A 25,227-nucleotide genomic window follows, 5' to 3' on the forward strand; every position below is an offset into this window, starting at 1 on the left:
GTAATGCTGCTGCTTCACATTCTGCGGTGTGCCAGGACAGAAGGTTGACTGGTGATACAGGGATGAAATGCAAATATTGCAATGCCATCTCAATCGGTATCTAAGTTTTGGAGAGGCTGGCACTCAGGTGTATCTTATCCACACCGCCTATGGGCCACAGTCTTCAGCATTGTTTCCTGCATCACTGTATTCAAAAAAAAGTTGCGTCAATGCTGGCATACCATGCAAAATAACTGTCGAAGGTGCGCTTGCCCTTTGCGTTTTTGAAATCCATTTTGCACCCTAGGTTTTGCTTTTGTACTCCCTGGTATCCTTGTCAAGACCCTGTTCAGCCATCCTTTTTTGCAAGAGCTTCAAAAATATCCACATTCCATTGCCTCATTTCTGGAGTATCTCAAACTTTTAGGCTGTAAAAAAAAGGTCAACCGAGACCTCTGCATGGCTCAGTGAGGCACAGGGCGGGACCAAACCAGCCGCTCTGGCAGGAGCACACAAGCACAAGTCAACATAACTCACATTTAATCAGGAAAGTGATATCTGCTCTTTTGTCAGCTCCAAGAGGTACAGGGCAGATAGCGTACCTGTCTGAGCAGGGTGGGAAGCAGTGCCTGGGAACCATTGCAAAGCCTTCAGAATAACTGTCAGAACCAGCGAGGTCCCCCGAGCGTTAGCATCCAGAAGCTTCCTGCAAGACACTTTGCTGCTGCTACAAACAAGATTCTGCAGTCCCTTGGATATTATTACAAGAGAGAAATCGAGTCACATATAAGCTACAGTAAAATTAATTTCTCATGTTATCAAGCTGCAATACTGTTTTCTCTCAGTCCTTTATCTGGAATTGCTTTTTGATACTTATGTCAGTATGTATGAAGAGGGGTGGATGGGTACAGAGACGTGAAGAACAGATTGTACGAAGTTCGACCATCATAACTAGCATAATAACCATCATTAATGTTTATATTAAGAAAGTACCCGATGCTTCACCTTGCTTCTGTGCTTCATTCCCTAACATGTGCTTTATTCATAGGTGGTTGGAATTGCTTGGACCCACACCAGAAACTGGGGAAAAAGGGGAAGAATGATCAAATCAGTCCCCGCACACCAAAATTTTCTTTTAATCCTCATTTCTACTGCCTTGACCAGTCATACTGCACATCCACTGTGAGACTCAGCCTGCTTTAAAAAAAAAAATCACACACAAAAAAAACAAAACAAAGAAACAAACCCAAAAGAAAAGAGCCCCAAAACCTACCGTGTAAAACCATAAATCATTCACTAACAGTTTCAGAGGTATGTTCCTGCTCTAAACTGTCACTAGGTTAGCCTTTGATAAACATCGGAGCTATAATTCTAGAGGATTTAGATGATGTTTTACAGAACACTTTAGGTATTATTATTATAAATTTTGCTCTTTAATGATCACTGTTGTTCAGCAAGGTTTTTACTTATATAAACGATATTCATGGCACTTTCCACCAGCAGATGGCACGACTACAGACCGCAATCATTCCAACAGCTCTGCAATTACTGGAATGGGCAGGAGAGCTTTGAAGCACGTAGGTCTAAGCTACGGTTATGCTTTTCCTTTTCTTTTAACAGCTTTTATCTGGATTTTCATGGAGGCAAGGCTTCTAGTGGGAGGCTGAACAAAAAATATTATTACGTCTTTTCTAGGGCCAATTTTATCTCTGTTCTTTTTCCTCTCTGGAGACTATATAGCCCCGTTGCTGAAAAATTTGACCTGTGGACAAAATTAATAGCAAATGTTACACGAAGTGGCTTCTGATTTCTAGAATATAGATTGTCTTTATGTGTAAAATCCAGTGCTTGAAACGTGCAAACGAGTAGCACAAGAATGAAAGCTCGGCCCAAGAGCAGGAGCAGCACAAACGGTGGTGGTGCAGGAAGGGCAGCCTGAGGAGCAAGGAGGGGTTCGTTGTGTGCGTCTCTGCGGTAGCTGGAGGCTCTGTACAGATGTGAATGATGCTCTTTGCTCCCAGTATCTTCCAGTCAAGACGGAAAAAAGGACGTTGTGAGTGGTAGCGCCCTGTATAGCATACAGGCAATGGGACTGAAGTATGGGCAAAAACAAAAGTGAAAGGGTATATTCCATGGCTAGATCTCTGACTTTATCAGTTACTGCAAAAATTAGCGGTGTAAGGCATAAGCAAGTAAGAACTAAAGCTCTACATCCTCCTCCTCTTCTTGAGTAGGTCTTCTACAGCCCCATGCAGTCCGGAGGTGGCCCAGGGCACCACCCCTTCATTGCTGTCAGCGGGGGTTGGACCGGATGACCCTCAGAGGTTCCTTCCAACCTCAGTTTTTCTGTGGTTGCCTTCATTAGCTTGCACACGTTTGGCAAAGGCTAGCATATAATTGCAAAGAATTACAGCAAGTTCTCACGAGGGACTGCCTATTCTCCAGCTAAGGCTGGGCATTCATCTGACCCTAGACAACCTTTAAGTCTGAAAGGACTAAAGAAAAAAATAAAACAACAAGAAAATAACTGATTACAAGAGACAACAAATGGAAAAAGGGAAAATCATTGCAAGAGGATACCAGGTAGAGCACCTCTGACTGCACCCATTACTTCCTGAAGGAACAGGGCACCGGGTTAACCCAGCTTTTGGGCTGGTGTAATAAAACCAACGTGGCATCGGAAAAACCACCCAGTCACATGGTAACTTCTGCTAACTGCCAAGCCCTGGAAGCTGGCGGCCCGTGGTTTAGTCACCAGCAGGATCTAGGAATTGTGTTTATAGGAGAGCATGAGCTGGGTTTACACTGTCTATTTTCCTGAAGCTTTTTAGATATTAGGTAGCTCTTCACTGCCTAAGTAGGTGCAAAGGGTATACGATGTATTTATTACCCCTGAGCAGGCCATACAGATAGTTTGTAATTTTTAGTAATTTACCTGAGGATTATTTTATTCTAAAGAGATTCCAGGGCATGGAAGGGTGCACCCCAAAAGAAAAGCAAATAAAGTTTCCCCCTGCTCCAAATTCAAGGACAGTCAGCAGGCAATAGCAAGGCAGGATCCCTGAAACGCCGTCACACTTCTTTTCACAGTGAAAATTACGAGGTGTTCAAGTGATTCATACATTCGAGTAAAACCAAAATATACACATGCAAAATTTCAATAATTTAAGCCAAAAAAGTCATCATGAAGCCATTCTCGGTGCAAGTGAATGCCAAGGCAGTACTTGAATATCCTGAATGAGCACCTTAAGAGCTGCAATGGACTCTCCTGGTAATTAATTGCTATCTTTGTTTGAGGAGGTGTGTGGCAATTTGCGGATAGGAATGTTTATACAAGAAATGCCAGGGCTTCATTGTTGCTGCCCACCTCCCTACCCACAAAAAACGCCTGGGTTATAATCGCCGCCTTCAGACGATCTCTGGTGCACGCACAGATTTCATTCATTCAAGCGCATTGCTTCTGAGACATTTTTGTTTTCTAGTACCTGTTTTTTTGTTTGGTTTTTTTTGGTCAGAGATTCCATTCAATTGCTATCATGGACATGACATTTTATTCTGAAAAGGGTTGTATTTGTTTATAGCATGCTTAGTCTTTGAACTAAGCGTTTAGTTTAATATGCTTGCTGTAAATAAACTCAATTACCCCTTACAGTAAAAGACCACAAGCTCCTGCTTTGAGAAACTGTTTGATCCATGTTAAGTGGAACTGTTTCCAGATAGATGTTTCCATGTGGGATTTGTCTCTTAATTCACTTAAATACCTTGAAAAGAGTCAGGCTCCCAAAGACTGTACGTAACAGTTGCAGGGAAGGAGATTTAAAGGGAAGACTAAGGTGCAGAATTACAGGAGCAATTGGAAGCCGAGAAGCAGAAATCATATCCAGGCACTGAAAGTCATGAGCAGCACTGAACGGTCATGTCTTTCTCCCCCGACTTTAAAGGATTGGTTTGAATGGAAAGCAATTTTCTTTGTTACTTGATAAAAGTATGAAGGGAAGCTGTAGTGAAAAATGCATGCGTTACTACAGCCGCTTTCAACAGACTGACTGACTGGCAGTGCCTGAAGTCGAGGGGTGAAGGCGTCTGGCCCAACTGCTGGTTGTCCGCATCTTGAAAGTGAAGGGCAAATTATTTGTTCTTTGCTCATTTATTTGGCACTATTTAAAATCTGAACATAGCTAACATTCTTAGACAGCATCACATAGCATTTTGTGGCTGACCAGTTGCTTTTAAAAGAGTTAAGACTCTTCTTACCTGCTTTTCCCTTCCTGGGCAGTTTCAGGGGAACTCCATACTGGATGTTGTGCAAGTGCTGCTGCCACTGGACCTCTGCAGCCCATCCCGCCAAATAACTGTACTTGCACTGCAGATCGCTAGGACAATTATTTTTAAAAATGAATGCACAAAATGCTTCCTAAACCTGAGCAGTTTTCTAAAAACAGTTTCTTCCAAATTTGCACGCTCTTGATGACTGTCACCACAATACACAAGGAAAGCAAAAAAATCTGTTCTGCTTTGTCTCTGTCAACTCCACCGTACAAAACAAAGCTAGCATGGGCAAAGGTGCTTGCCCAGGTTGGTATTACTGTCTCACTTAGTGTCATTTGCCTAGCAAAAAACTCAACTCTGTAATAACTACCAACAGTTCTCACAAAAGAAAAAGGAAAATAACTGATTTCAGAATTAAAGTTGGAGTGAACTTCTGCTTCCAGAGGAACTTAGAGTGGAAGAGGGAGGAAAATCTAATTAATCAGTCACAGACAAGGCATCGACAGGCAACATCATGTAGTCTGCACGGGCAGGAAAAACCATGGGGTGAAGCCAGAGGAACAGAGGTGAGAGAACTGCAGAGGGTGATCCCATAGAGGTGCCCCAATAGGAGGAGCAGCGTTCAGGACCGCGGATGTCCCACAGCCCACCCCTCTGCTTCCCTGTCCCGCCCGCCCCGGCCAGGCCGGCTGTTCACAAAGAGCCCGTGGCCAGGGCACGGAGCAGAAGGTGGTTTTTACCTGCGTGCACAAATACAGCTGACTGCAGCCTCGGGTAGTTGGGAATGACGAGTTGCTTATCTCCCCAGCACTGCAGAAAATTCAGCCATTTGAATATTTTCTTAAAGTATTCCACAGGACTGACTAAAACATTCATCCCCCAAAGAAAAGGCATGAAAACCCTTAAACATCAAATTTTACCTACTGCTATACTGGCCAATGACAGGCCCTCCGCAACACACGCATACACGAAGGCAAATTGTTCTGTTTAGTCAGTTCTTCTGACTAAAACACAGCACTTTGTGCTCTCTACGCAGGTCAGGCCTCTTCCACTTTTTTCCGCCGCCCTCTCAACTGGATGGGAAACAGGCAGGCCTTAGCTAGAGCTGATAGGCTCCAAGGACAAAATGCTACCACAGCAACAGCTTCCTAATCAGCTTCCAACCGTAAATAATTTTGCGTTCTCTACTTGCTGAACAAATTGTGAGAGATATTTACATTGAAATGTATTATTGCCCCACTGACAATCAGTTTGACGTAAGTGTTGATTTGTTGTCATCTAGCAAATTACGTTGCAAAGTTACTGCCTGGGAATAATTGCTGTCAGTGCTATGGTTGCCTGGAACTTGTTACCAGGACCAGATTGCTGTGGAGGCCAGTCACCGAAAGGTTTCTTGTAAAAGGCGCAGACGCTGGCTTTATAATCACCAAGCGCAACGTATAGGTCCTTCAGGAAAGCACAGTTAAGATTTACAGCTAAGGTCACGTCACACGTTTACAGAGCAGCACCACAAATAACTTGACCATGTGTTTACAGTAATTTTATTTACAAGTTACCACATGACACCTGTAGTACTACAGTTTTCGTAACACCATTAGCAGTAAAATAAGTCACATCTAGGAAGAGTAGGAGGCAGCAGAGAAAAATGTGCACAGAGATTGCAGAAAAGCTGTTCAGTTATAACTGAAAGTAAGTATTTTTCTACAAACTTTGAAAGTGAGGAGGAATACACACGTTGAGAAGAGCAAGTTCTTCAGCCCTATTATTTCTAAAGCGTTAAAATTTGTGTACAGTGACACTTGAGTATGACGAATACTACACACTAGCAGTCAAATGCAAGTGGTGGGGAGATAACTGTCTTAACATCTTGCCGTTTCGAGCACGCAGAAAGGAAAAACAAAGGTTCCCTCTTTTAAGGGAGAGTTCTCCAGGGCTGGTTTACTTGCAGAGCCGGTGCGCAGAATTGCTGCTGGGGGCCAGGAGGAACAGAACTCACGACTAGAAAGTTCCCATGCATCGCATATTGCCCGCGCGGTCTTATCTGGTCTCGAGTTAAGTAGGTGGTGAGTAAAACCAGTTGCAGCATCCCACAAGTCTTGTTACAGTGCCGTGATCTAATAAGGCTGAGCATAGCTTAGCAGAATCCCAAAATCAAGCAGAGAAAAAAAGCCCTTCCGCTCGCCTATAATCCTTGGCTCTAACGAAGCTGGTGTTGAGCCTGGGCCTTTCTCAGGAGGAGAAATGTGGAGGAGCAATTCCGGAGAAACGCTCTAGATCTAGATGGATTCTGATGATAAGACTCAGAAGAAAATAAGCTTACTGCAGCATCAGATGCAACCCTTTTCTGCTTCAAAGCACAGCAGCAGCTTCCAGAAAGCCCACACGTGTTATTCAGGACCTCTCCCCCCCCCCAGGACATCTTTAACAGCCTGGAGCAACTGTCAGCGCACACGATCCATGCTAGTGGCAACCGCTGGAAAGACAATGAAAATAAAAGCTGCACAGCAATAATTATTTCCACTAACTGCACACAGGATATATTGCTTTTGGTACAATGCCATTTATTGTCGCAAGAAGAAAGCCAGTGATTAAGTTGAGCACACATGAATTATGCAGACCTTCGCCATGCTGGAACAACAGCGTATTACGCTTAGAGAAATCTCACCGAGTCAGCTGTAAAAACAGCTTAATGCAGTTCTCCCAAAATACCAAACATACCCTTAAAAACAGGTTTATAAATTAAGTTTAGCTACAAAAGAATGCTTAAGAAATGACCACAGTTTTTTTCCTCAATCCCCACACTTCTGTCTGGAGCGCTGCGCTTATGCTGCGTGCGAGAGCAAACGGCGTCAGAGCACGTAGCTATAGTGACATCAACAAATTCATTTAAGTGCTTTTGAGTCGGCCGGCCTGCGGAAGTTCGCGTTCCCTCCGCATCTGCGGCATACCTGTTCCAAAAGCCTGCAAAAGTATATACGTGTACAAAAACTAACAAAAAGCTTTTTGGAAACACAGAATGCATTAAAAAGTCTAAAGTTCGAACTCTTGAGTCTATGATGTCTCAACTACAAGTGAGAATATTTGTGAGTTTTAACACTTCCAGGAACATAGAAAGGTTTTTTAGTCAAAATTTCCTTTTAAGCACTAGCTATTGAAATTAAAGGTGAACTAGGAGAAAGGCTGGACTAGAACACCTTCCCCTGAACTGTTCAGCTCACTTGCGTTATAATCAGTTCAGCGACGCTTAAGCCAAAATTCTGAATATTCGGCATTTTGCATTTGCAGTTTTAAGGCAGAAAACCATCTTCAGAACAAGCCGTTTAGTCTTGGATCTAACAAAATAAAAACCCCAAACCCGAAAAGGTGCACCTCAAGTCTTTTAGTAATAGCAAATGTTTAAAATTTCTATGGCATTCTCTTACAGCTTTGGGTTTTATTATTTTGCTAGAAAAGCCTGACTTTTGAAATAGTTTTCAGATGTGCCGAAGCACGCATCGTGGCTAGAGAGACTTAAAACTTTCCGTCGTTATTTCTGGGTTGTGTGTTCAAGGTCAGCATTAAGATCCTAAGGTGGAGTCAGCAGATGGCTGCGCCGCGCAGCGCCCGGTCGGTGCCACCCCGGGCACGGCCGTGCGGGCCGCGGGAGGGGGGCGGCTCTGCGCTGCCCGGGCCTTCTCCCCAAGGCCAGCGCCTGCGGCCTTGGCTCAGCTTTACAGAAGGACAAAAATAAAAAAGCAAACAAAAGTTGAGCGGTGAGACCGTAGCGGTAATCGACAGCCACACAGGATAAAGAAAAGTAAAAACAAAGCAGCACAGTCGCCGAGTCAGTCATAGCAGTCAAAGGGCTTTGGAGAAGAATGCCAACGTGGAAAGCGCAAAGCCCTGAGGAAGAGAAGCGTCGCTGGAAGACGGTAACGCAGCGAGATCAAAGGCAGCCCCGTCCCAGCAGCGAGGGAAGGAGACACAGAGGAGGAGTCGACAGCTGACACGGCTGAGCATCGCACAACCTCACAGAAAGACTCGAGATAAATGAAAGTACTTTTTAACTCTGTATTTTTAGATGAGAAAATGCTGCAAACCCCACATGCTGTCAAGGTATTTCTTGCTCTTTTCTGGGAAATCAGAACTAGAATACTTTAGGCCTCCTTTTTCAGCCTTCACGTACAAACACAAGCTACCTCTGTACCAAGTAAAATGGAAAGCTAGAAGGATCGCCCGTTTCTCTGCCACACTAATTAATTAGATGGAAAGGGAAGGGACTTAAGGAAAATGGGCCGTGCGTGTGTGTTGGGAGGAAGACGAGAGGCAATTTTAGGGAAGGAGCAGGAAGCTTTCAGTATTCACAAGGTATTTCAAGATTGAGAGTCAAAAAGAGAAAAGTGAACCAGCAGCTGGTGGACTTCAGGCAGAAGGTCCCAACAGCAGCAGAGAAACCCACTGGAACTGGGTTTCATGCCACATCTCAGCCGAACGCATTGCTCCTTTCTGTTCCTTACACCTATTTTGATATTGCCTTCCCAGAAATCCACGTACAGTTACCAGATCGCATGCTGTGCTTCCAGCAGGAAGAGTCTCAGGAGACTTCCCGGCTTTCTTGCTTACCTCTCCGCTGATTTACGTCAGTTTAACTAATGGGATCGATAATCTGTTGTTTACCATCAGAAAGCTCACGAATCGTACAGAAGAAAGATTTCTGGAACAACTGGGACTTGCTTAGACTCGCCTTGAGTAGGAAGACGAAAAGTAAATTGTCACTAGCAAGATACACTGAAAAAACAGGCAGAGGTCTGGAAAACTCCTGAGGGAAAGTCATCGGCACGAGTAATTTCTAAAGGGGAAAGAGAGAGGGGTTCCAGAAGGATTCTCGTATCCGACTTCCAGGATGAGCCTTCACAGGAGCACCGCGTGAGCGGGGCCACATCTGGGATGGGGATGCCAGCGCCGGCCCCTCCAGCACCCGGCAGAGCACCAGGGTGTTGCTCTGCAGGCTCGCTAACGCTGCCTCCGGGACCGGAGCTCCAGCTTCGGAACTCCCCTGGCGCCAGCCGGAGAGCTTCACGTCTGGGAAAGGACGCATCAGCGCAAGGTGCCCATCACGACACACGGCACGCGTTTACGCGACAAAGTCTCCACGTCTCCTACACACCTCAAACGTTTTTCTTATTTAAGCTTGTCAAGCGTTACATATATGGAATTTAGTAGAAAGAATAACTGAAAGCGAAATGCGCGCAACACAGAAGCTGGCATCTTTGGTCTGCAGAGAAAGTCCCGGGGTCAGAGCTCTACAACGCTCGATGCCATCACACCTACGCTCGTCTCTCTCCCAACAAACAGGGCTCGTACTCGGAAGCAGTTCCTCACAAGCCGTCGTGAGCATCCGAGCGCACCACAGCCCCCAGAGCGGGCGGTTCCACTCCCGGAGCGGCCGGGGGCTCTCGCTGAAGCAGGCCAGCCCGCACAAACCACGAGCCCACGCCCAGACCCCAGCCCCGTCTCTGCAGTCAGAATCCAACCGTTTAAGAGCGCCCATGTACCTGGGGCTTACAGATGGAGAGGATCAGCATCCAATTCTGGTGAAATACAGGAAACATGCATGATATTTCAAACGAACCCTACTTAAACAAGGATTACAAGAGCGTTAAGTCCATCAGGAGCTTGTCAAAACCCCCACTGAGACAGGCTGCAGTCTGGTTACGCCCTGAAGTAGCTCCCTGAAGTACGTGCTACTGTGAACGCAGCGTCCTGCTAGAGGGAACGAAGACAGTGAGAGGCAGCTACAATCAACAAAAAAGTAAGAACACACATAAACCTATCTACAGCAAAATGAAATTCTCTAATATCCTGGGAAAAAGTACCACAAAGGAAGATGTAGAGGTGAATTCTGACAGGCCAGTTCTTGTAGCTGTTGCAGACCTGTCAGTTACGGCTAAGCTCTCTTTAATTTCAGGTCACATCTTCTGTGTTTTCATATTAATTAGAGAAGTTTCCAGCTGCCATTATCCAACTACACCTTTTAAGAGTTCAGTTCTTTGGCACAGTCTGATTTTAGGCTAAAAAAAAAAAAAAAAGAAATCATTAAAAGCCCATTACAGCGATAGAAGCTTACTTGTATCGCTCCCAGAAATCACGTTTCAAACCCTTGGCCTGAGAAAAAACCTTTTTGTAGTAACATGAAAACATTTGGTCCCTAGGGATCCCTCAAGTAGTTGTCAAGATTGCATGGGAAGAGGGCGATAGCTACATGAATATCAATGTAAAGCGTCAAAGAGGCCTGTGAGTCATCAGATCCACTGGGATCGATGTGCATTACTCTGCGCTCAACAGTTCAACACGCTGACGATTTCGTAACCTTCTCGCACCAAAGAGAACACATTTCTGCCTGGCCATACAGAAACTTACCCCTGTGGTGTTTTGGATGGCTTCCCTAATCTAATTTCAAGCCGGTATAATCATACAGCGGAGCAAGCAGGCTTGCATATTTACAAATAGTAAAGGTAGGCGACTCGCGGCCGCAGGGTTCAAGTGCCAGTCACTCTTTCGATAAGCTCATGTACCGCAGCAGTGTAGTTCTGGGTTACACAACAGCAGGTCATCTCCAAGCAAAATTCCAGCCGTTCTATATATGCACAGTACTATGCCGATTTGGTAATACAGGGACACAATTTAATGATTTTCTTTGCATTTGTTTTTACAAGATTCAGATGCCAAAAACAAAACAGAACATTAAGTTACCTGATTTAAAAAAGAAAATCACATACGTTTACAACATCAAAAGAATAAGACGAAATATAAACCTTTGCTACTTACAATTGATCTATACAGATTAACCAAATCACACATCTGTCACAATATAAACGTTTAATTGTTACAATGAATAAGAACATACAGAAAATGATTTTTTTTTTTTTTTTATAAAATCTTCCTTTGCTTTTTTATTTTAAACTTACCATTAACTAAATTAGCTATGCAGGACTTGTGGGGTACGTGACTAAGAAGGCACCAACAGTACAAAGCAAAGACAAAGCAGTTTGAGTATTTTAAGAGTGCTCTACACTGATACAACACGAGAAAAGGCAACAATAGTAAGTAAACCAGCTGCAACCTTTAGAAATTTGTTCTAGATTTACAAAGGTAGCCCAGCCTCTACACTTCCGCCGATTTCACTTAGTTTGATCACAGCACATGCTACAAAAACCATTGTAAGCTTCACTTTACTAATGTGCACTTTTCACTAATTTAGTGTCTTGATTTCAATTGTTAACTAAACCATTTTGAACCACAAATGTATTTAAAACTTAGTAAAAGGATTGTTTGGACTTTTTTGTTGAAACCACTGCATTTACAAAAATATTTCCCCTAAAATCTGGGATTGCTTGAAGACATTGCTGTACAAATATAAAAGTACTATGCAAGGGACCAAATTCATGAGTCTATGGTGTGTGTGTACAGACCTATATTTATACCATATCACTGTGCCGTAACAACACAATAAATTTATCGATAACCAAGGCCTATATAAACTACACTAACATAAGCAAATATATATTAATAAAGTTTAAATCTATAGTACAGTTGCTCAAACAGCTTCGACATGGTATAAATATATCGTAGCATATTACAGTGGGCAGCAACAACAGGTTTTTCTTTTTCTCATTCTGTAAGGAAAACCATGCTCAGCTCCTTGGGTTTCATTTGGCCACTGCCGAGTTTTGTCCTCACCGCTACTCCTGAAAGCCCCTGGTGCACCACACCGCTCAGCCCAGGTAGCGCGTCGTGCACTGCAGGTTTGCTAGGACCGGGGGGTTGATGAGGAAGAGTCTGGCGACAGTCAGGACAGCAGAGTAAGATGCTTATTTGCCAAAGCATCCAGGAGAATTTGATGTTTGCATATTTTTCTTCAGCTGCAAGGTTGGAATGTTTTTGACAGTGACCTGTTTACATTCCTTATTCCCAAAACATCTTTACCATGAAATATGCATGTTACTTCAGTTAAGAGTTGCTGTTCTCCGCTCTAAAATATAAAAACTACATAAAGGAAAAAAAAAAATCAATGTAAAATGATGAAATAGCTGACCTAACACAGTGTTGTTATAGGCACCTTCTTTTAAACTATTTTCAAAATCTGACAAAAAAAAAAAAATCATGCTTCTGCATTTGACACGTCAACAAATTCATCCCAACAATGTTTACTGAATTCAGGAAAAGACGGATGAAGGTGGTTACTGATACTGATGGATGCCAACTGGGTTCAGCAAGAATAGCTAAGGAAGAAAGCCCGAAAGCACCAGCTGTTGGGTAAAGCAAACCCTCGGCTTCTCATCCCGAGAGACAGAACGCAAGGGTAAGCCTACATCTCCCCAAAAATCCAAAATTAAAGGAAGTATTAAAAAAAGAATTGGGAAAGAGAAGGATGAAGCAAGCTGCCAAAGTTCTTCCTTAATAAATTAAAACTGAGGTGTTACAAGCTAATTTCAGTAACAGTCATCTTTCCAACCACGCCACAAATGATTCCTGTAGTAACGACGATCGTGCAAGTAGCAGAGATTCTAGAAATATTTCAACTTTTCAAAACTGAGTGAGAAAAGCATTTTGGTAAAGATGTGTAGAAACGTCAAGAGAAATTTCTACACTAGTATCAACAGTCAAGTGCATATTTCTATAGAAATGTTTTTAGCATAGGTTCCATACCACAATTCAATGATCGCTTGTGCAGTGTCCTGACAACGCTCCTAATACGTTCCCCGCAACAGAGATTCAGGTACCACAGGAACCTCCTAATAGAAAATGCCCTTTAATGACGAACCCTTGCTTATTAAAAATTAAGTTTTGGCAGACTAACACTTAAACGATAGGAAAAGAAAATTTTGAAATGGAATCTTGTAAGCACCCTTATCTATTGAAGTCTAAGTTAATGGCTTTCTAGATTTCTTTGAAAAGCAGACTAAACGGTATGAGGAAGCCTGGAGTTATTAACCAGCAAGCGTCCTTAGATACTACAGTAGCAATTGAACCTGATTTCCATTCAAACACATTACCCAAGAGGAAACCAAGAACTAATTCTTAATGTTAATGTGAAGATATAAGATTTAAATTTATTTCCAGGAATTACAAGTGCATTTTGTTCATATTAGCAAGCAGTCTTTATACAATCCATTCTTCACTGCTGCCAAAATAAAATGAGAAAAAGACAGCAGAGATATGAAAAGCTAAAAATAGAACTATTTTTCCTAAATTATTTGTTGAATAGCATTTCAGTTGAACACAACTCAGAGGTAACAATAGATTATTTTTTTTCTCAATCATAGGCATGTGGCACTTAGACAATCATCTTTGCACAGAAAGCTTTAACAGTCATGCGAGGGCACAGTAATTATTTTAAACAAGGCAAATTTCTCACCACAGAGAGCAGTGGGGAAAGAAAAGGAGGCACTGCACTGGAACATAACACCTAGTAAACTCCACATTATACAATTTCAGTAACAAATACTTGAAAAGATCATTAAAAGGTATACAATTTTAAACATTATTTAGTGCTAGCTTTGTTTGGTTGTCCTAACTCAGCATTATCAGAAAAGTTTGATAGTACTTGACAACAGAACAGTACTTCATGTCACGAGCTCATGGAGGCTTGATTACAAATCACCATAGTGTAGGTTGCAAGAAATGAACTGGAGATGCTGACATGCTGTAGGAGCAAAAGTAAAATCAAAAAACTTTCTCATTTAAAGATGCAGTGTTCCTCTCTGCAAAAATCCTGAATGTCAGTGATTAGAGTCAAATGTAAAAACTATCAATCCTCATTTGAAGCATTTCATTGGTATGCAGGATGTCGGCTGAGTTTATTAACATCGTATTTTGGTTTCTCGCTTGCCACCACATACGGATGCCTTCCACAGAGAAAAGCATTCACCTTTAGGTCATCATGCCACTGTGTTCTTTGTTAATCTTCCACCGCACAGTGAGTAAGTGTAAGTTGGCGAGCTGCCACTCATTCTCTTTGCACAAGTCATATAAACACTACTACGTGGTATGAATTTTGGAAGTACTAGGCCTCCAACATGGTTAAACTTTAAACGATCTCTTTTAGAAAAGGCAGGGAGAAAAAGGTACAAATTTTGTCGATACATGGAAAAAATGTTTCTCAGATGAATTCAATTAAGTTGGGTTCCTATGCGGCTCTTACGCTGTATAGAACACCAGCATGTACAGCACAGGACACCCAAACAAGTGCATAAGCAAGATTAACGTGAACACGACTTATGCTGTAATCCATAGCATAATGGTATAAACTCCGCTGGACGCTAACCATTTCTATTGAAAAAGGAAGTGCAAAAAAAATCTGGGATGTCACTGACTTAAAGTGCCCTGAATAGTAGCTTTTCTAAAAAAAAAAATGCCAGCGACTTCAGTAAAGTCAGAAAAACATAGTTCATGGTGTAAACTTCTTACGGGTTAATGAATTATCTTCTTGGATATTGATCCAGGAGTGAAAGGAACCACTGCATCTTTCAAACCAGAAAGCAAGCAGTTAAAATACGGCCAGCAGTAGGTGCACTTACAGTACAGTACTGCAACACGGGCGTTACGCGTAGGAGTGTCAATTACAATTCTTCAGGCTTAAAAGATTCATTGAAAGCATGAAAAGCCAAAACTACCAGGAACTGCCCTCCTGAATGGCTCAAAGGAGTTAGTGGATAAGCTGAGAGAGGCCACAAGACATGACCGACAATAAAGAACTGGGAAGAGGAACAGCAACGTTTGAGCATGCCCAGTCCTTTAAGTCCTTGTCCTACAAAAAAGAGCAGAGACACATTTCAGTGAAGAAAGTTTTAACATCGCCTTTTATAACAAGCACACTTTCCTAGTTCTGGGCTTTATGTGCACTATCTTTACCATGAGTCAGAGACAGCGGTACCAATACATGTTAAAAAAAACCAAAAGTCAGAGACAGCGAATATCAGTGCATTACGGCTTAAGTCAAAATTTTAAAGCTTCAAAGGACTAGGAAGATTAATCATAACTAACGAAAGTACATTATTTGGTCATCTGAAGAATCTGTTATTTTCACATTGCTTCTCAATTCCCAAAACTGCAGTCAAGGGGGAACTCCTGAATCTCCAGAAATACCACGCAAGAAGTACGGGGCGGGTAGGGAGCAGAAACGCGCAGGAGGAGACTGTTCCTGTCCATTTTAAGCCAGCTCCTGGGGACTGGCCTTCATTAGGGCGTCAGCTACTTATGTTTAAACTGTCGTGATGTGGAACAGCTAATCATTCTAACCACAACTGACTAGGACAAAGTACCAGCATATCATTATCAAGCCGAGTACAAGATTTACATTTCAATATTGTGTCAGCCAAATCAACTCTTCATAGCAGCATTTAAAGGTAACGTTTTTAGCAAACCAGAAATTTCCATTAGCACCGGATCGCTGATGTCTTTATCCCTGATCCCTTTATCCCTTAATCCCTAATACAACCGAGGTAAGTATGGTCTGGGCAAAGAGGCAAGCAGGAGAGAGCATAAACTACCATTTACCCCAACGTTAGCTACTTGCTCTCCCTTCCTTCATACCACGGCCTGTCGGTAACAGATTTCATCTTACTCCTAAAAACTTATGTCATTTTCTTCCAGAACGTGTACATGTGCTGCTAGTGCCTCTTGTACAGGCTCGGCTTTAGAAAACACGGACGGGAAACAAGCGCCACGCATGTTACTGTGTCCCAGGTCTAATTCCATTGGCAATGCCCAGCTAGTAAGAGCCAGATGCGTGAACCTCAGATTCACCTAACTTTTAATTATTAAACTAGTTTCAAATGTTAGCTAGCAGCTTAAATAAACAAAACACACTATTTCTAAAGATCAAAATTACATTTGTGAACTTCTATACATTTGAATATTCAAGCCAGTGGCAACAGAAGTTACCCTGTTGTACTGGTTTGGGCTGGGAAAGAGTTAATTTTCTCCGCAGTAGCCAGTGGGGGGCTATGGTTTGGATTTGTGCTGGAAACAGCATTGCTAACACAGGGATGTTTTAGCTATTGCTGAGCAGGGCCGACACAGAGTCAAGGCCTCTTCTGCCTCTCCCCCCACCCCAGCAGCGAGCAGGCGGGGGGGCACCAGGAGCGGGGAGGGGACGTGGCTGGGACAGCTGACCCCAGCTGCCCCCAGGGCTGTCCCACACCGTATGGCGCCGTGCTCAGCACCTAAAGCTGGGGGAAGAAGGAGGAAGGGGGGGTGATGTTCGGAGCGATGGCGTTTGCCTTCCCCAGTCACCGTTACGCACGATGGAGCCCCGCTTTCCTGGGGATGGCTGAGCACCTGCCTGCCGGTGGGAAGGAGGGAATGAATTCCTTGGTTTGCTTTGCTCGCGTGCGCGGCTTTTGCTTTACTTATTAAACTGCCTTTATCGCAACTCACGAGTTCTCACTTTTACTCTTCTGATTCGCTCCCCCATCGCACGGGGGGGAGCGAGCGAGCCAGCGGCTGGGTGGTGCTTAGTTGCCGGCTGGGGTTAAACCACAACATCTACTTAAGTAAAAACTGTATTTTCAAGTTTCCTCAACTTTTTGTCTGTCTTTCTTTCCTATGAATTCATCATTAAATAAAAAACTGGGGGTATATGCAACGCAGAAACTGAAATGCCGTTTTTAGTGCAGAAGAATTATTGCTTATAGCAAAGCAACAAAGCTTCTACACACTGCTATCGGAGGCAGGGACTTCTTGCCGTGAGGAAGCTCGCTGGCTCAACACTTAACCTTTCTGCTGGAACGGCCAACAAAACCCGGTGATTGTAGAACGCTGCTGCTGATGGAGAGTAGCACAGAAACTACTTTAAAGACCATAAAACAGGCAATCCAGATTAGGCTGTTGTCTTTGGTTCGTTTTCCTTTTCCAGTCACAAAACTTTGACACTTTTAACTATTAGTATCACAGAAGTTTCCCGAGTGTCACAAAAATTAATCAAGTCAGTGTTTGACCAATTTTGTATGGAACTGCTGCGACTTGCAAGCCTTGTGGTATATGAGGAACAGTTAAGTTCATTGATTTAAAAAAAAAAAAAAAAAGTCAGAGACAGTGAATATCAGTACATTACATTTTAAGTTAAAATTTTAAATCCTCAAAAGATTAAGAAGATTAATCATAGCTAATTTATGAATATTTAGATACCTATTCTTTCTTACTCACACTATTTTGGAGGTACTTAAAACTGAAGTTAAATCATACTGAAGCTTCATTTTTTTTTCCCCTTTAAAATAATTTAAGAGATTTCTCCTCTGTACATTACATTTAAGGAAGAATGTTTTTAAGTAGTATTTGAAGCCATATGACCAAATAGTCTGTAATATAGGAAGAACATTACCCCTTTAAAATGTTTTTTTGAATAAAATCTGCATTTCAAAGTGTTAGCAGGGCTTTTATTCAGAGAAGCACTATTTAAATGTAATTCTTATTCCTTAAATGCAACCGGAAAACTAGGTAAACGTCTCAGACAGTTGCCTGGCTTCCCTGTAGACACTTCAACGCTGCGGGCAAAACTAAAGTTTCTTCAATAACAGAGTAGGACCGAGGTCAAACGAACACGCAGAAAGCAATCCTTTAACAGCTAGTATCGTGTCAACGGAAAAGGCAAGTTCTACATTTCACTAGTGGTAACAGAGTTCCAAAATTCTTCCCCCTGCCCAAGTGGTTTCGTGTTGCTGTGACTTTACCTATGCACAATTTAAGATCGATATCCCGGCTGGAATCTAGCAGTTTCCTCAAAAATCAGTTCTTTCAGCTTTTCCTTCGGCAGGTCATCCAACTCCATATCAAACTTGAAGGGTGCTTCAGCTACAGGCTTAATAACATAAAGAAACATTATTACTTTGTTAAATGTTACTGTTCTGTTGAATTTCATGTAGTCCCTGTATGGGGAAAAAAATCTGAAAATGCACCTCACAAAAATATCTAATACTGCGCAGTCTTCAAGGGAGAACTCATTCTATTAATCCTTTGTGTGCTTTATATATTAGTTTACCAAATTTTAAATCAAACCACAGCTACTCGAATCTAAACCACAAGTTAAAATATTTGTTAAAGGCTCATAATTTTTCTTCAGGTAGATGCTAAGTTATCTGAAACATTTGTATTTCTTGGAATAAACATACCTGCCCCTCAAGAAAAACTAGCTGATCTCCTCCTCCCCTACTTCTTCACCAAAAGCAATCTGAAATCCCATTAGAACCGTACGCTAAAGTACAGCGAGTTCAGGTTTGGGGGCTTTAAATGCATCATCCGATGGCCAGCTCAGTTATTCTCCTCCTTTCTCTCAGACATTATGAAACAACCACAGCAAGCTGAGCAGTTCCATTCTCAGGAGAGTACACCTTAGCACCTATTTATTGTGTTACACATCCAAAACGTTGTAACACAACAAGAAATGCAAAGTTTTGGTAAATTGAGGCAATCCATTCTTCAACTCCATTAGAGCAGTAGAAACCCTGTTCTTAAACTAATGAAGAAAGTAACCTGTTACATCATTTAATCAACATTTACATTTTAACAATGTCTTTACCTCGTCGCTCGGATCATAATACTGCTCCAGATAGGGATGGGCTAAAGCTTGCTCGACTTCAATCCGCTTATGAGGATTAAAGGTCAACATTTTATCCAACAAATCAAGTGCTAAGAGGAAAAAAAAGTGAGCAAGAGTTTAATACACACTCCAAAGTACAGAAGCGTTATAAACGCTGGTATCACATAGAAAATACCTGCTACCCTGAGTTTTGTGCTAATTTCAATTTACAGTCGGAATTTCCCAGCTGCAGCAGCAGTGCCAGAAGCAGCAGACTGCCTCCTCTGACAGAGGATCTTCCTCTGCCCGTCTTATCGCCACTCCCAGTTAGAGCTGCCTTTGGCACGGCCCGGTCGGATGGAGGTGCACCCTTTCAGAGGCTCCTCAGCGTCAGCATGAATGTTGAGAGAAGAAATGCACAGAACCCTGTGGTACAATCTGGTTTTAACTACAGCAGAAATTGAATAGGTCAGGCTCTTTCTTCACTCAAATAGATGCTTTGCTTCTCAAACCGAGAGCGAGCTTTTCTGAAATGACTAAGTAATCAAGAATACGTTCTTATTCTGAAAAGAAAACTTGGCTGTTTAATAACAAAAGTGTCATCCAGAAGCCCTTAGAGTTCTAGATCGTCGCAGTGAACTAGTATAGCATAACTAGCAGCCCAGAAGATGCTCTCCAGCTAAGATGCAAATATATTAATATTAATGAGATTCAGGCAAAATCTGTTGAAGACAACTCGTAAAGAATCCATAGAGAACTCAAAGATCCAGTAAGGCAGAGAGCGAGGTCCGATGAAATTCTGGACAAACGTTACAAGTTACTGCAATTGCTCAGCTGCTTTGACTGTAACACGTTTTCCTTCTCCAAGAGAAGGAAACAGAAGGATTAGAGTAGCAAGAGATCTGCAGTGTTCTAGGTTCCATTCCACTTCTCACCACCACATCATTTACGACACGCAACATAAATAGAGGCTTCTCGCTGCAGTAAAGTAGTTGTAGCTTTGCATCAGGGTAAGATGCGTACCAAGCATTGCAGAAGAGAGAGAACTTTACCGCTGCGTTCAGTGGCGGTTTGAAAAAGCTGCGAACTTGCACAGCAATTAACATTAAATATTTTGATGCAGTTTTCTGAACACTGGAAACTCACGTGCTCAGTCCATGCTACAGCGTGTCGCGCACAACGCTTTTCACTGACATGATTGACAAACAGCTTTTTGAAAAACTGCTCTGTCAAAGCTACTCTGAAGATTTAGATGACAAGGTGTTGCAGAAGTCATGCAAACTGCGTGCTCCCCTAGCAGCTAAGCGTATCAGACTGCTACAATTTGAGCTGTCAGAAGCCCACGGTAAAAATTCTCACATTGATGAGCACTATTATAAAAGCAGAATAAATCACTGCTCTTTCTCTGAATGATACGGATAATCAGCTCTACACAGTTCCATCTGCAGAAGCCGGCTTTTAGATGGCAGTTCAGTACCTGATCATATTCACTAAGAGTAAATTATCATACCATTTAAAAAAGAAAAAGTGACTTAGGAGTTGTGTCAGAACAGGTAAGAGTGCTGTACCGTGAATACAACCACCCTTAAACTGTACGAAGTAGAATTTAAAAGGCAAGTTAGTAGCTTTACAGCAAAACAAAATCATATTTACCCTTTACTAAAGCCTTGTTACGAAAGGCAGCAATTATTACATTCCTTGCTTTTATAACTTTTGCTCCACTTATTGTAACCGGGATTCTTTAACCCGTTAAATTTTAACCTTTCATTCTGCCGAAGGACCCATACTTTGACTGAAATTACCCTGTCTGACCTAGAACTGACATGCAGCCTGCACAAACGACGCTGAGTTCAGCAATAAGCAGCTATCCCCTATCTGATTTTAGAAACAAAGTTCAAGATTTGTTTGACGCCTATGTCAAACTCCAATGCCTATGTGCAGCAAAGTGTCACGCTTTCAAAGACAACGACGAGAGTTAGGATTTGCATTTTACATGTAAGTTAAAGATCAAACACCACAACATGTAATCTTAGAGCTACTAAAAATTGCTTTAAAAAGACAAGCTAGTATGAGGGTTTCATGCTGGTTTATGATTTTATCTTAGATTTATACTGCCGTTCTAAGGGACCTGCATGTTCTATTTCCAATATAGATAAAGATAAATTCTTAGGGTGGTTTTAAAAATCCCACCCTGCCATTCCTTTTGGTGCTCATTTCCATTTCGGAAGATCTGATACAATGTAATAGAGCATAAAATACCTTTGGGGTCAGCATTTGGAAACAGCCTGTTCCATGGTACCTTGTTTTTGTGTGGTAGGGAAAGCAAGTAGTTTCTGGCCTTTAAATTTATTATACAATTCAAATCTTCTTGGGAAGGGGATCCAAGTATGCCTTAAAAAAAAAAAAATACAAACAGTACTGTGAAAAACACGTGAAAACAGTTCTATCACATTTGCTAAAAGTCAATATTAAAACTGCTGGGAAGAAGATTTCAGTCTAAATGTTTTAAGAGTATAGAATACCTTAGAATTTTTTTTTTAGAAACCTTTACTAAAAAGGTTTTAAGGTTTCTTTTTCTTGTAAGTAAACAAATGCATTTGAGTTTTCTAATGATCAGTAATTTGTTTAAAAGATCCAGTTGAGTGGCGTATCTATAGACATTTTAAAAAAGATTTGACCTGGACTTAATAGTGTATTTGAGCCTCTTTTTTTTTTTTTCCATATTATTTCAAAAACATCTCTGCTGATGTAGTAAATAAACTGGTAAGTATCACCTAGTTGTCCCCCAAATCAATGATTTGTTGTAGAAATCACTGCGGAAATAACTCCAGGGAACAGATGATACACCTACCGGTCTGTACGCTGTACGCTGGCCAACAAGAGAAAGAAATGAGTGCCCAAGGCCAGTTTGGTTGGCAGAAAAGATGGCGAGAGACAGGCGGATGTGGAAATGCTACTTTCGTATGGAGCTTACCAAGGATATGGTTAAGTTGGTCAAGGTAGTGTTTTCCTGGAAAGATAGGTCTGTTGGAGAGCATCTCTGCCAGAATACAGCCTACTGACCAGATGTCAATAGACTTGGTGTAACCCTGCAAGTAAAGCAAAAGCACGTTTTTGTCAAATAATTTTTTGCATGATTGTAGCAACACGTTACTTCAGTAAATTTTGAAAGTGCATGCAAATAAATCTTTTTTTCAGATGAGTCATGCTTGTTCATGCTGTTTGATTTTTCCGTACAGAATGAAATAATTAAGAATTGTCTATCAAAACACTATTTTGAAGGGGTAGCAAGAAGTATGCAAGATATGCTTTTCCAAAAGGATTCTCTAAGTTTAGCTAAACATATTACCGACTGCAGATTTTTGAGACTCCCTAATTTTATAGCAAATTTACGCTAGCAGATTTTGGAAACGAGCTATTCTTCTTCATTGTCTATCTCCTAACAGTATGCGAAACACGTGAAAAAAAGCCACCCTTCTTCCTAATGGGCTCTGAATACCACACAAGCGAGAAGCCTTCAGCATCAAAGGGGCAAAAGGGCAAAACAGCTTGCTGGTTAGCCGACTTGTAAAACACAACAGGTAAGGAAGCACTAAAGATGATAGGAGAAGGCCAACAGCAGCAGATGGGACATAAGGAGAACGGCACGAACGGCCCTAGTTTCCCCTGTACGGATAACCTGTGGCAGCTCTGCAGAGGCACGCTAGTTACACCAGTGCCTGGGTAACACAGGGGCAAGTTTACCTCACGAACCCCTGGCCCCGTAAGCGCCTTGCCTTACTCTCCCAGAGCCTGCTGCCCACTACCCCCCTGCCATTAGCTGGGAGCTCCCAACAGAAGCTAACACCTTGCTGAGCCAAGCCACCTCAGCACCCGCTTCGCGGGACGGGGTCACGTGACCGTCTGTTTTCACGGCACTGTAATTCTAGAAGGAATCAGGCTGCAGGCCAGGAAAACGGTAAGTTGACCACCTCTTCAGAAACACACAAAATATTTTCTTGCAAAAGCCGCTGATAAACGTATGTGGATATCCAGAAATAAGGTTAAGCTGCCCTATGTTCATGGCCTCAATGAGAGCTCAAAATATAAGAAGCTAGAAAAAAACCCCTCAACTGGTCAGATGACTGCTCTCTAGAAGCGCATTAGACACACGATTGCCACAACAAATCAAACCCAACAACCAACGAAGCAATAATCCTACAGAAACAACAAAGTCTTTGAGGAATATAAAATACAGACACAGGTGTCACATAGGTATTTTGCGAACAAGCATATGGCTGTAGAAACTAATGCGAAGGCTATGAAGGATACCCACTACTCACGCCATACGGGGACCGGATACACCTTAAAACAGCCACAGAACATAAGAATAATTCCAAATATAAAAAACCCCAAAGGGATGACTTCATTAAGGCTGTGGGAATGCAATTAAGATCGGCACACAACAAAGATCCCATGCCCTCAGAATCAGATTCACCCTCATTATACATTCTGAGCCTAAATCAAGATGTCAAGACAATATTAAGGCAACATTTGCAAGCCTCGATGAAGACAGTAGTAAAACACTCTTGTTGCTCGTACTTCTGTCCTGCTCTGTGGAAAAGCACTTGATGGAAAGAAGTCTCATGACTGGCACGGAACTGGACACACGGGGGCTCATGCACATGTTTACTCAGTTGTAGCAGCCTACAGCGGTATCTGGAATCACAAATTCATTGCAAGCCAGCAGCTACACTGCAAATCCATTACCACGTTTCCTCAAGACTACGCACGCATTCTGATCCTAAAAACACAGAGCGGGGGGAAGCAAAATTGGTACTCACAGGTGAATAACCAGCGACAGGAGCACCGCAGCGGTCCACTGTGGTTCTTACCTTAGAATTCAGCATGATTTCAGGAGCCCTGTACCAACGCGTGGCCACATATTCTGTCAAAAATCCTGTGTGATCATGATCTGGATCTGCAACACGAGCCAGTCCAAAGTCACAAATCTGGTTTTAAAGAAATTTAAAAAAAGCCTATTAGACATCAGACATACAGCTTCCAAGACTACAACAGTACTAATCCGCCATTCCCCAACCCATGACGTAACACCTACAAATACAGGGATGGCGACCTGTATTTTTAGAAACAAATTATTGCACAAAGGTTAAGAAAAATGTTTTGGGTAAAAAGAGTATCCGACTAGGCCACGCAGGGGCCAGGAAGAATAAACGGTTTGGGGAAAAAAAAGATGTTCCTGGTGTACAATTTATGTTCCCCTTACTTAACCCCTTCTCTGCCAGATAGGCGGCAAGATATATTGTTCCAACCTGGTATTAGAAATTTACCAGAAAACGGAAAGAGAAAGAGATGATTTCCAGAAAACAAAATTACCAACCAACACATTTGTAGCAAAGTTCAATACCCCTTTTTACAAAAGCTACCATCATAACTGCATCTTTGCACAAGAAACATCCTGTCCAATTATGAGATAATGGTAGACTGAGAGATTATAGGTTGCTGAAGGAAGCATGAGCTTAAAAAAAAAAAAACCAAACAACACAGAAGAAAATATTTCTCAACCTTGCATCAGGAAAATAGTTTTATCTAACCGTGAAAAGAAAAATAAACTCTGATCCAGACTAGTAAGTTCAGCAAAAAGGAAAACGTGTTTTTATGTATACTCTGGTAAGGAGGCTCCACGGCTTTCAGAGCTATTTAGTGTCCTCTCTCCAGAGAGGAATTCAGAAAACGGAAAACGTGAAGAAAGACAGTCTTCTAGAGTACAGCAGCTGTTCCCTTCTTGCCTTCCGAGAGGTAAATGGCAAGCTTGTTGAGCGGCACATTAGACACACTCATGTGCTTCTGCTACCACCAAACGAATACCAGTTTATGATAACGATCAATTTCTACACAAAGTGTATTTGCACGAAAGAATACGTACTCGCAGCAAAACAAGGCAACAAACGTAGGAGTAGCAAACAGGAGGTTCCTCCGATGCATGCGTTTTATAATGGTTTACTCTTTGATAGTTAATTGTGTACACTGATTGTATTGAAAATGTGAAGTAATAATATGTTGTAGTCAATAAAGACTGTAATGGATAATCCTACCAAAACCGCAGACACCTCATTCTGCTCTGGCAACCTACTCCTTTATTTTCCTGGAGGGACAGCCTGTGAAACAACTGACAGATCGGTTAAGGAAGAAGTGATTCAGCCCACTAAAAGCTACATCTGAAAAACAAGATTCAGCAGCTGACTGTTAAACAGAGGGACTGAAGAAACAGCAATGATGAAATTCATAAGCCAGGCTGCATGGGATGACTCCTCTGACTTCAGCTACGTACTAAAAAACCCCCGAAACCCTGAATCCTTAGAAAACAAAACCAAAAAGAACCCTTTTAAGCACGGCAAGGTTTTCCCAGGCTACGGAAACAG

The 25,227-nt window shown here is 42.1% G+C and overlaps 1 protein-coding gene across 1 annotated transcript in view; it reads right to left on the reverse strand.

Moving 5' to 3' along the window:
* Positions 1–10,889: 10,889 nt before the first annotated feature.
* Positions 10,890–25,227, reverse strand: part of MAPK1 (mitogen-activated protein kinase 1) — a 38,514-nt gene continuing 24,176 nt past the window's right edge. The window contains exons 4-9 of the mRNA XM_087754517.1: positions 23,680–23,796; positions 21,780–21,894; positions 21,065–21,196; positions 18,806–18,915; positions 17,961–18,088; positions 10,890–15,037 (exon numbers count right to left, since the gene is read on the reverse strand). Coding sequence (XP_087610643.1) covers positions 17,972–18,088; positions 18,806–18,915; positions 21,065–21,196; positions 21,780–21,894; positions 23,680–23,796 — 591 coding nt within the window. The 3' untranslated portion in view covers positions 10,890–15,037; positions 17,961–17,971. The remainder of the gene's footprint in view (positions 15,038–17,960; positions 18,089–18,805; positions 18,916–21,064; positions 21,197–21,779; positions 21,895–23,679; positions 23,797–25,227) is intronic.

Source organism: Nipponia nippon, unplaced genomic scaffold, assembly GCF_047370975.1.
Source record: "Nipponia nippon isolate SJK-2023a ecotype South Korea unplaced genomic scaffold, ASM4737097v1 scaffold_18, whole genome shotgun sequence".
In the NCBI taxonomy this organism is placed as follows: Eukaryota; Metazoa; Chordata; class Aves; order Pelecaniformes; family Threskiornithidae; genus Nipponia; species Nipponia nippon.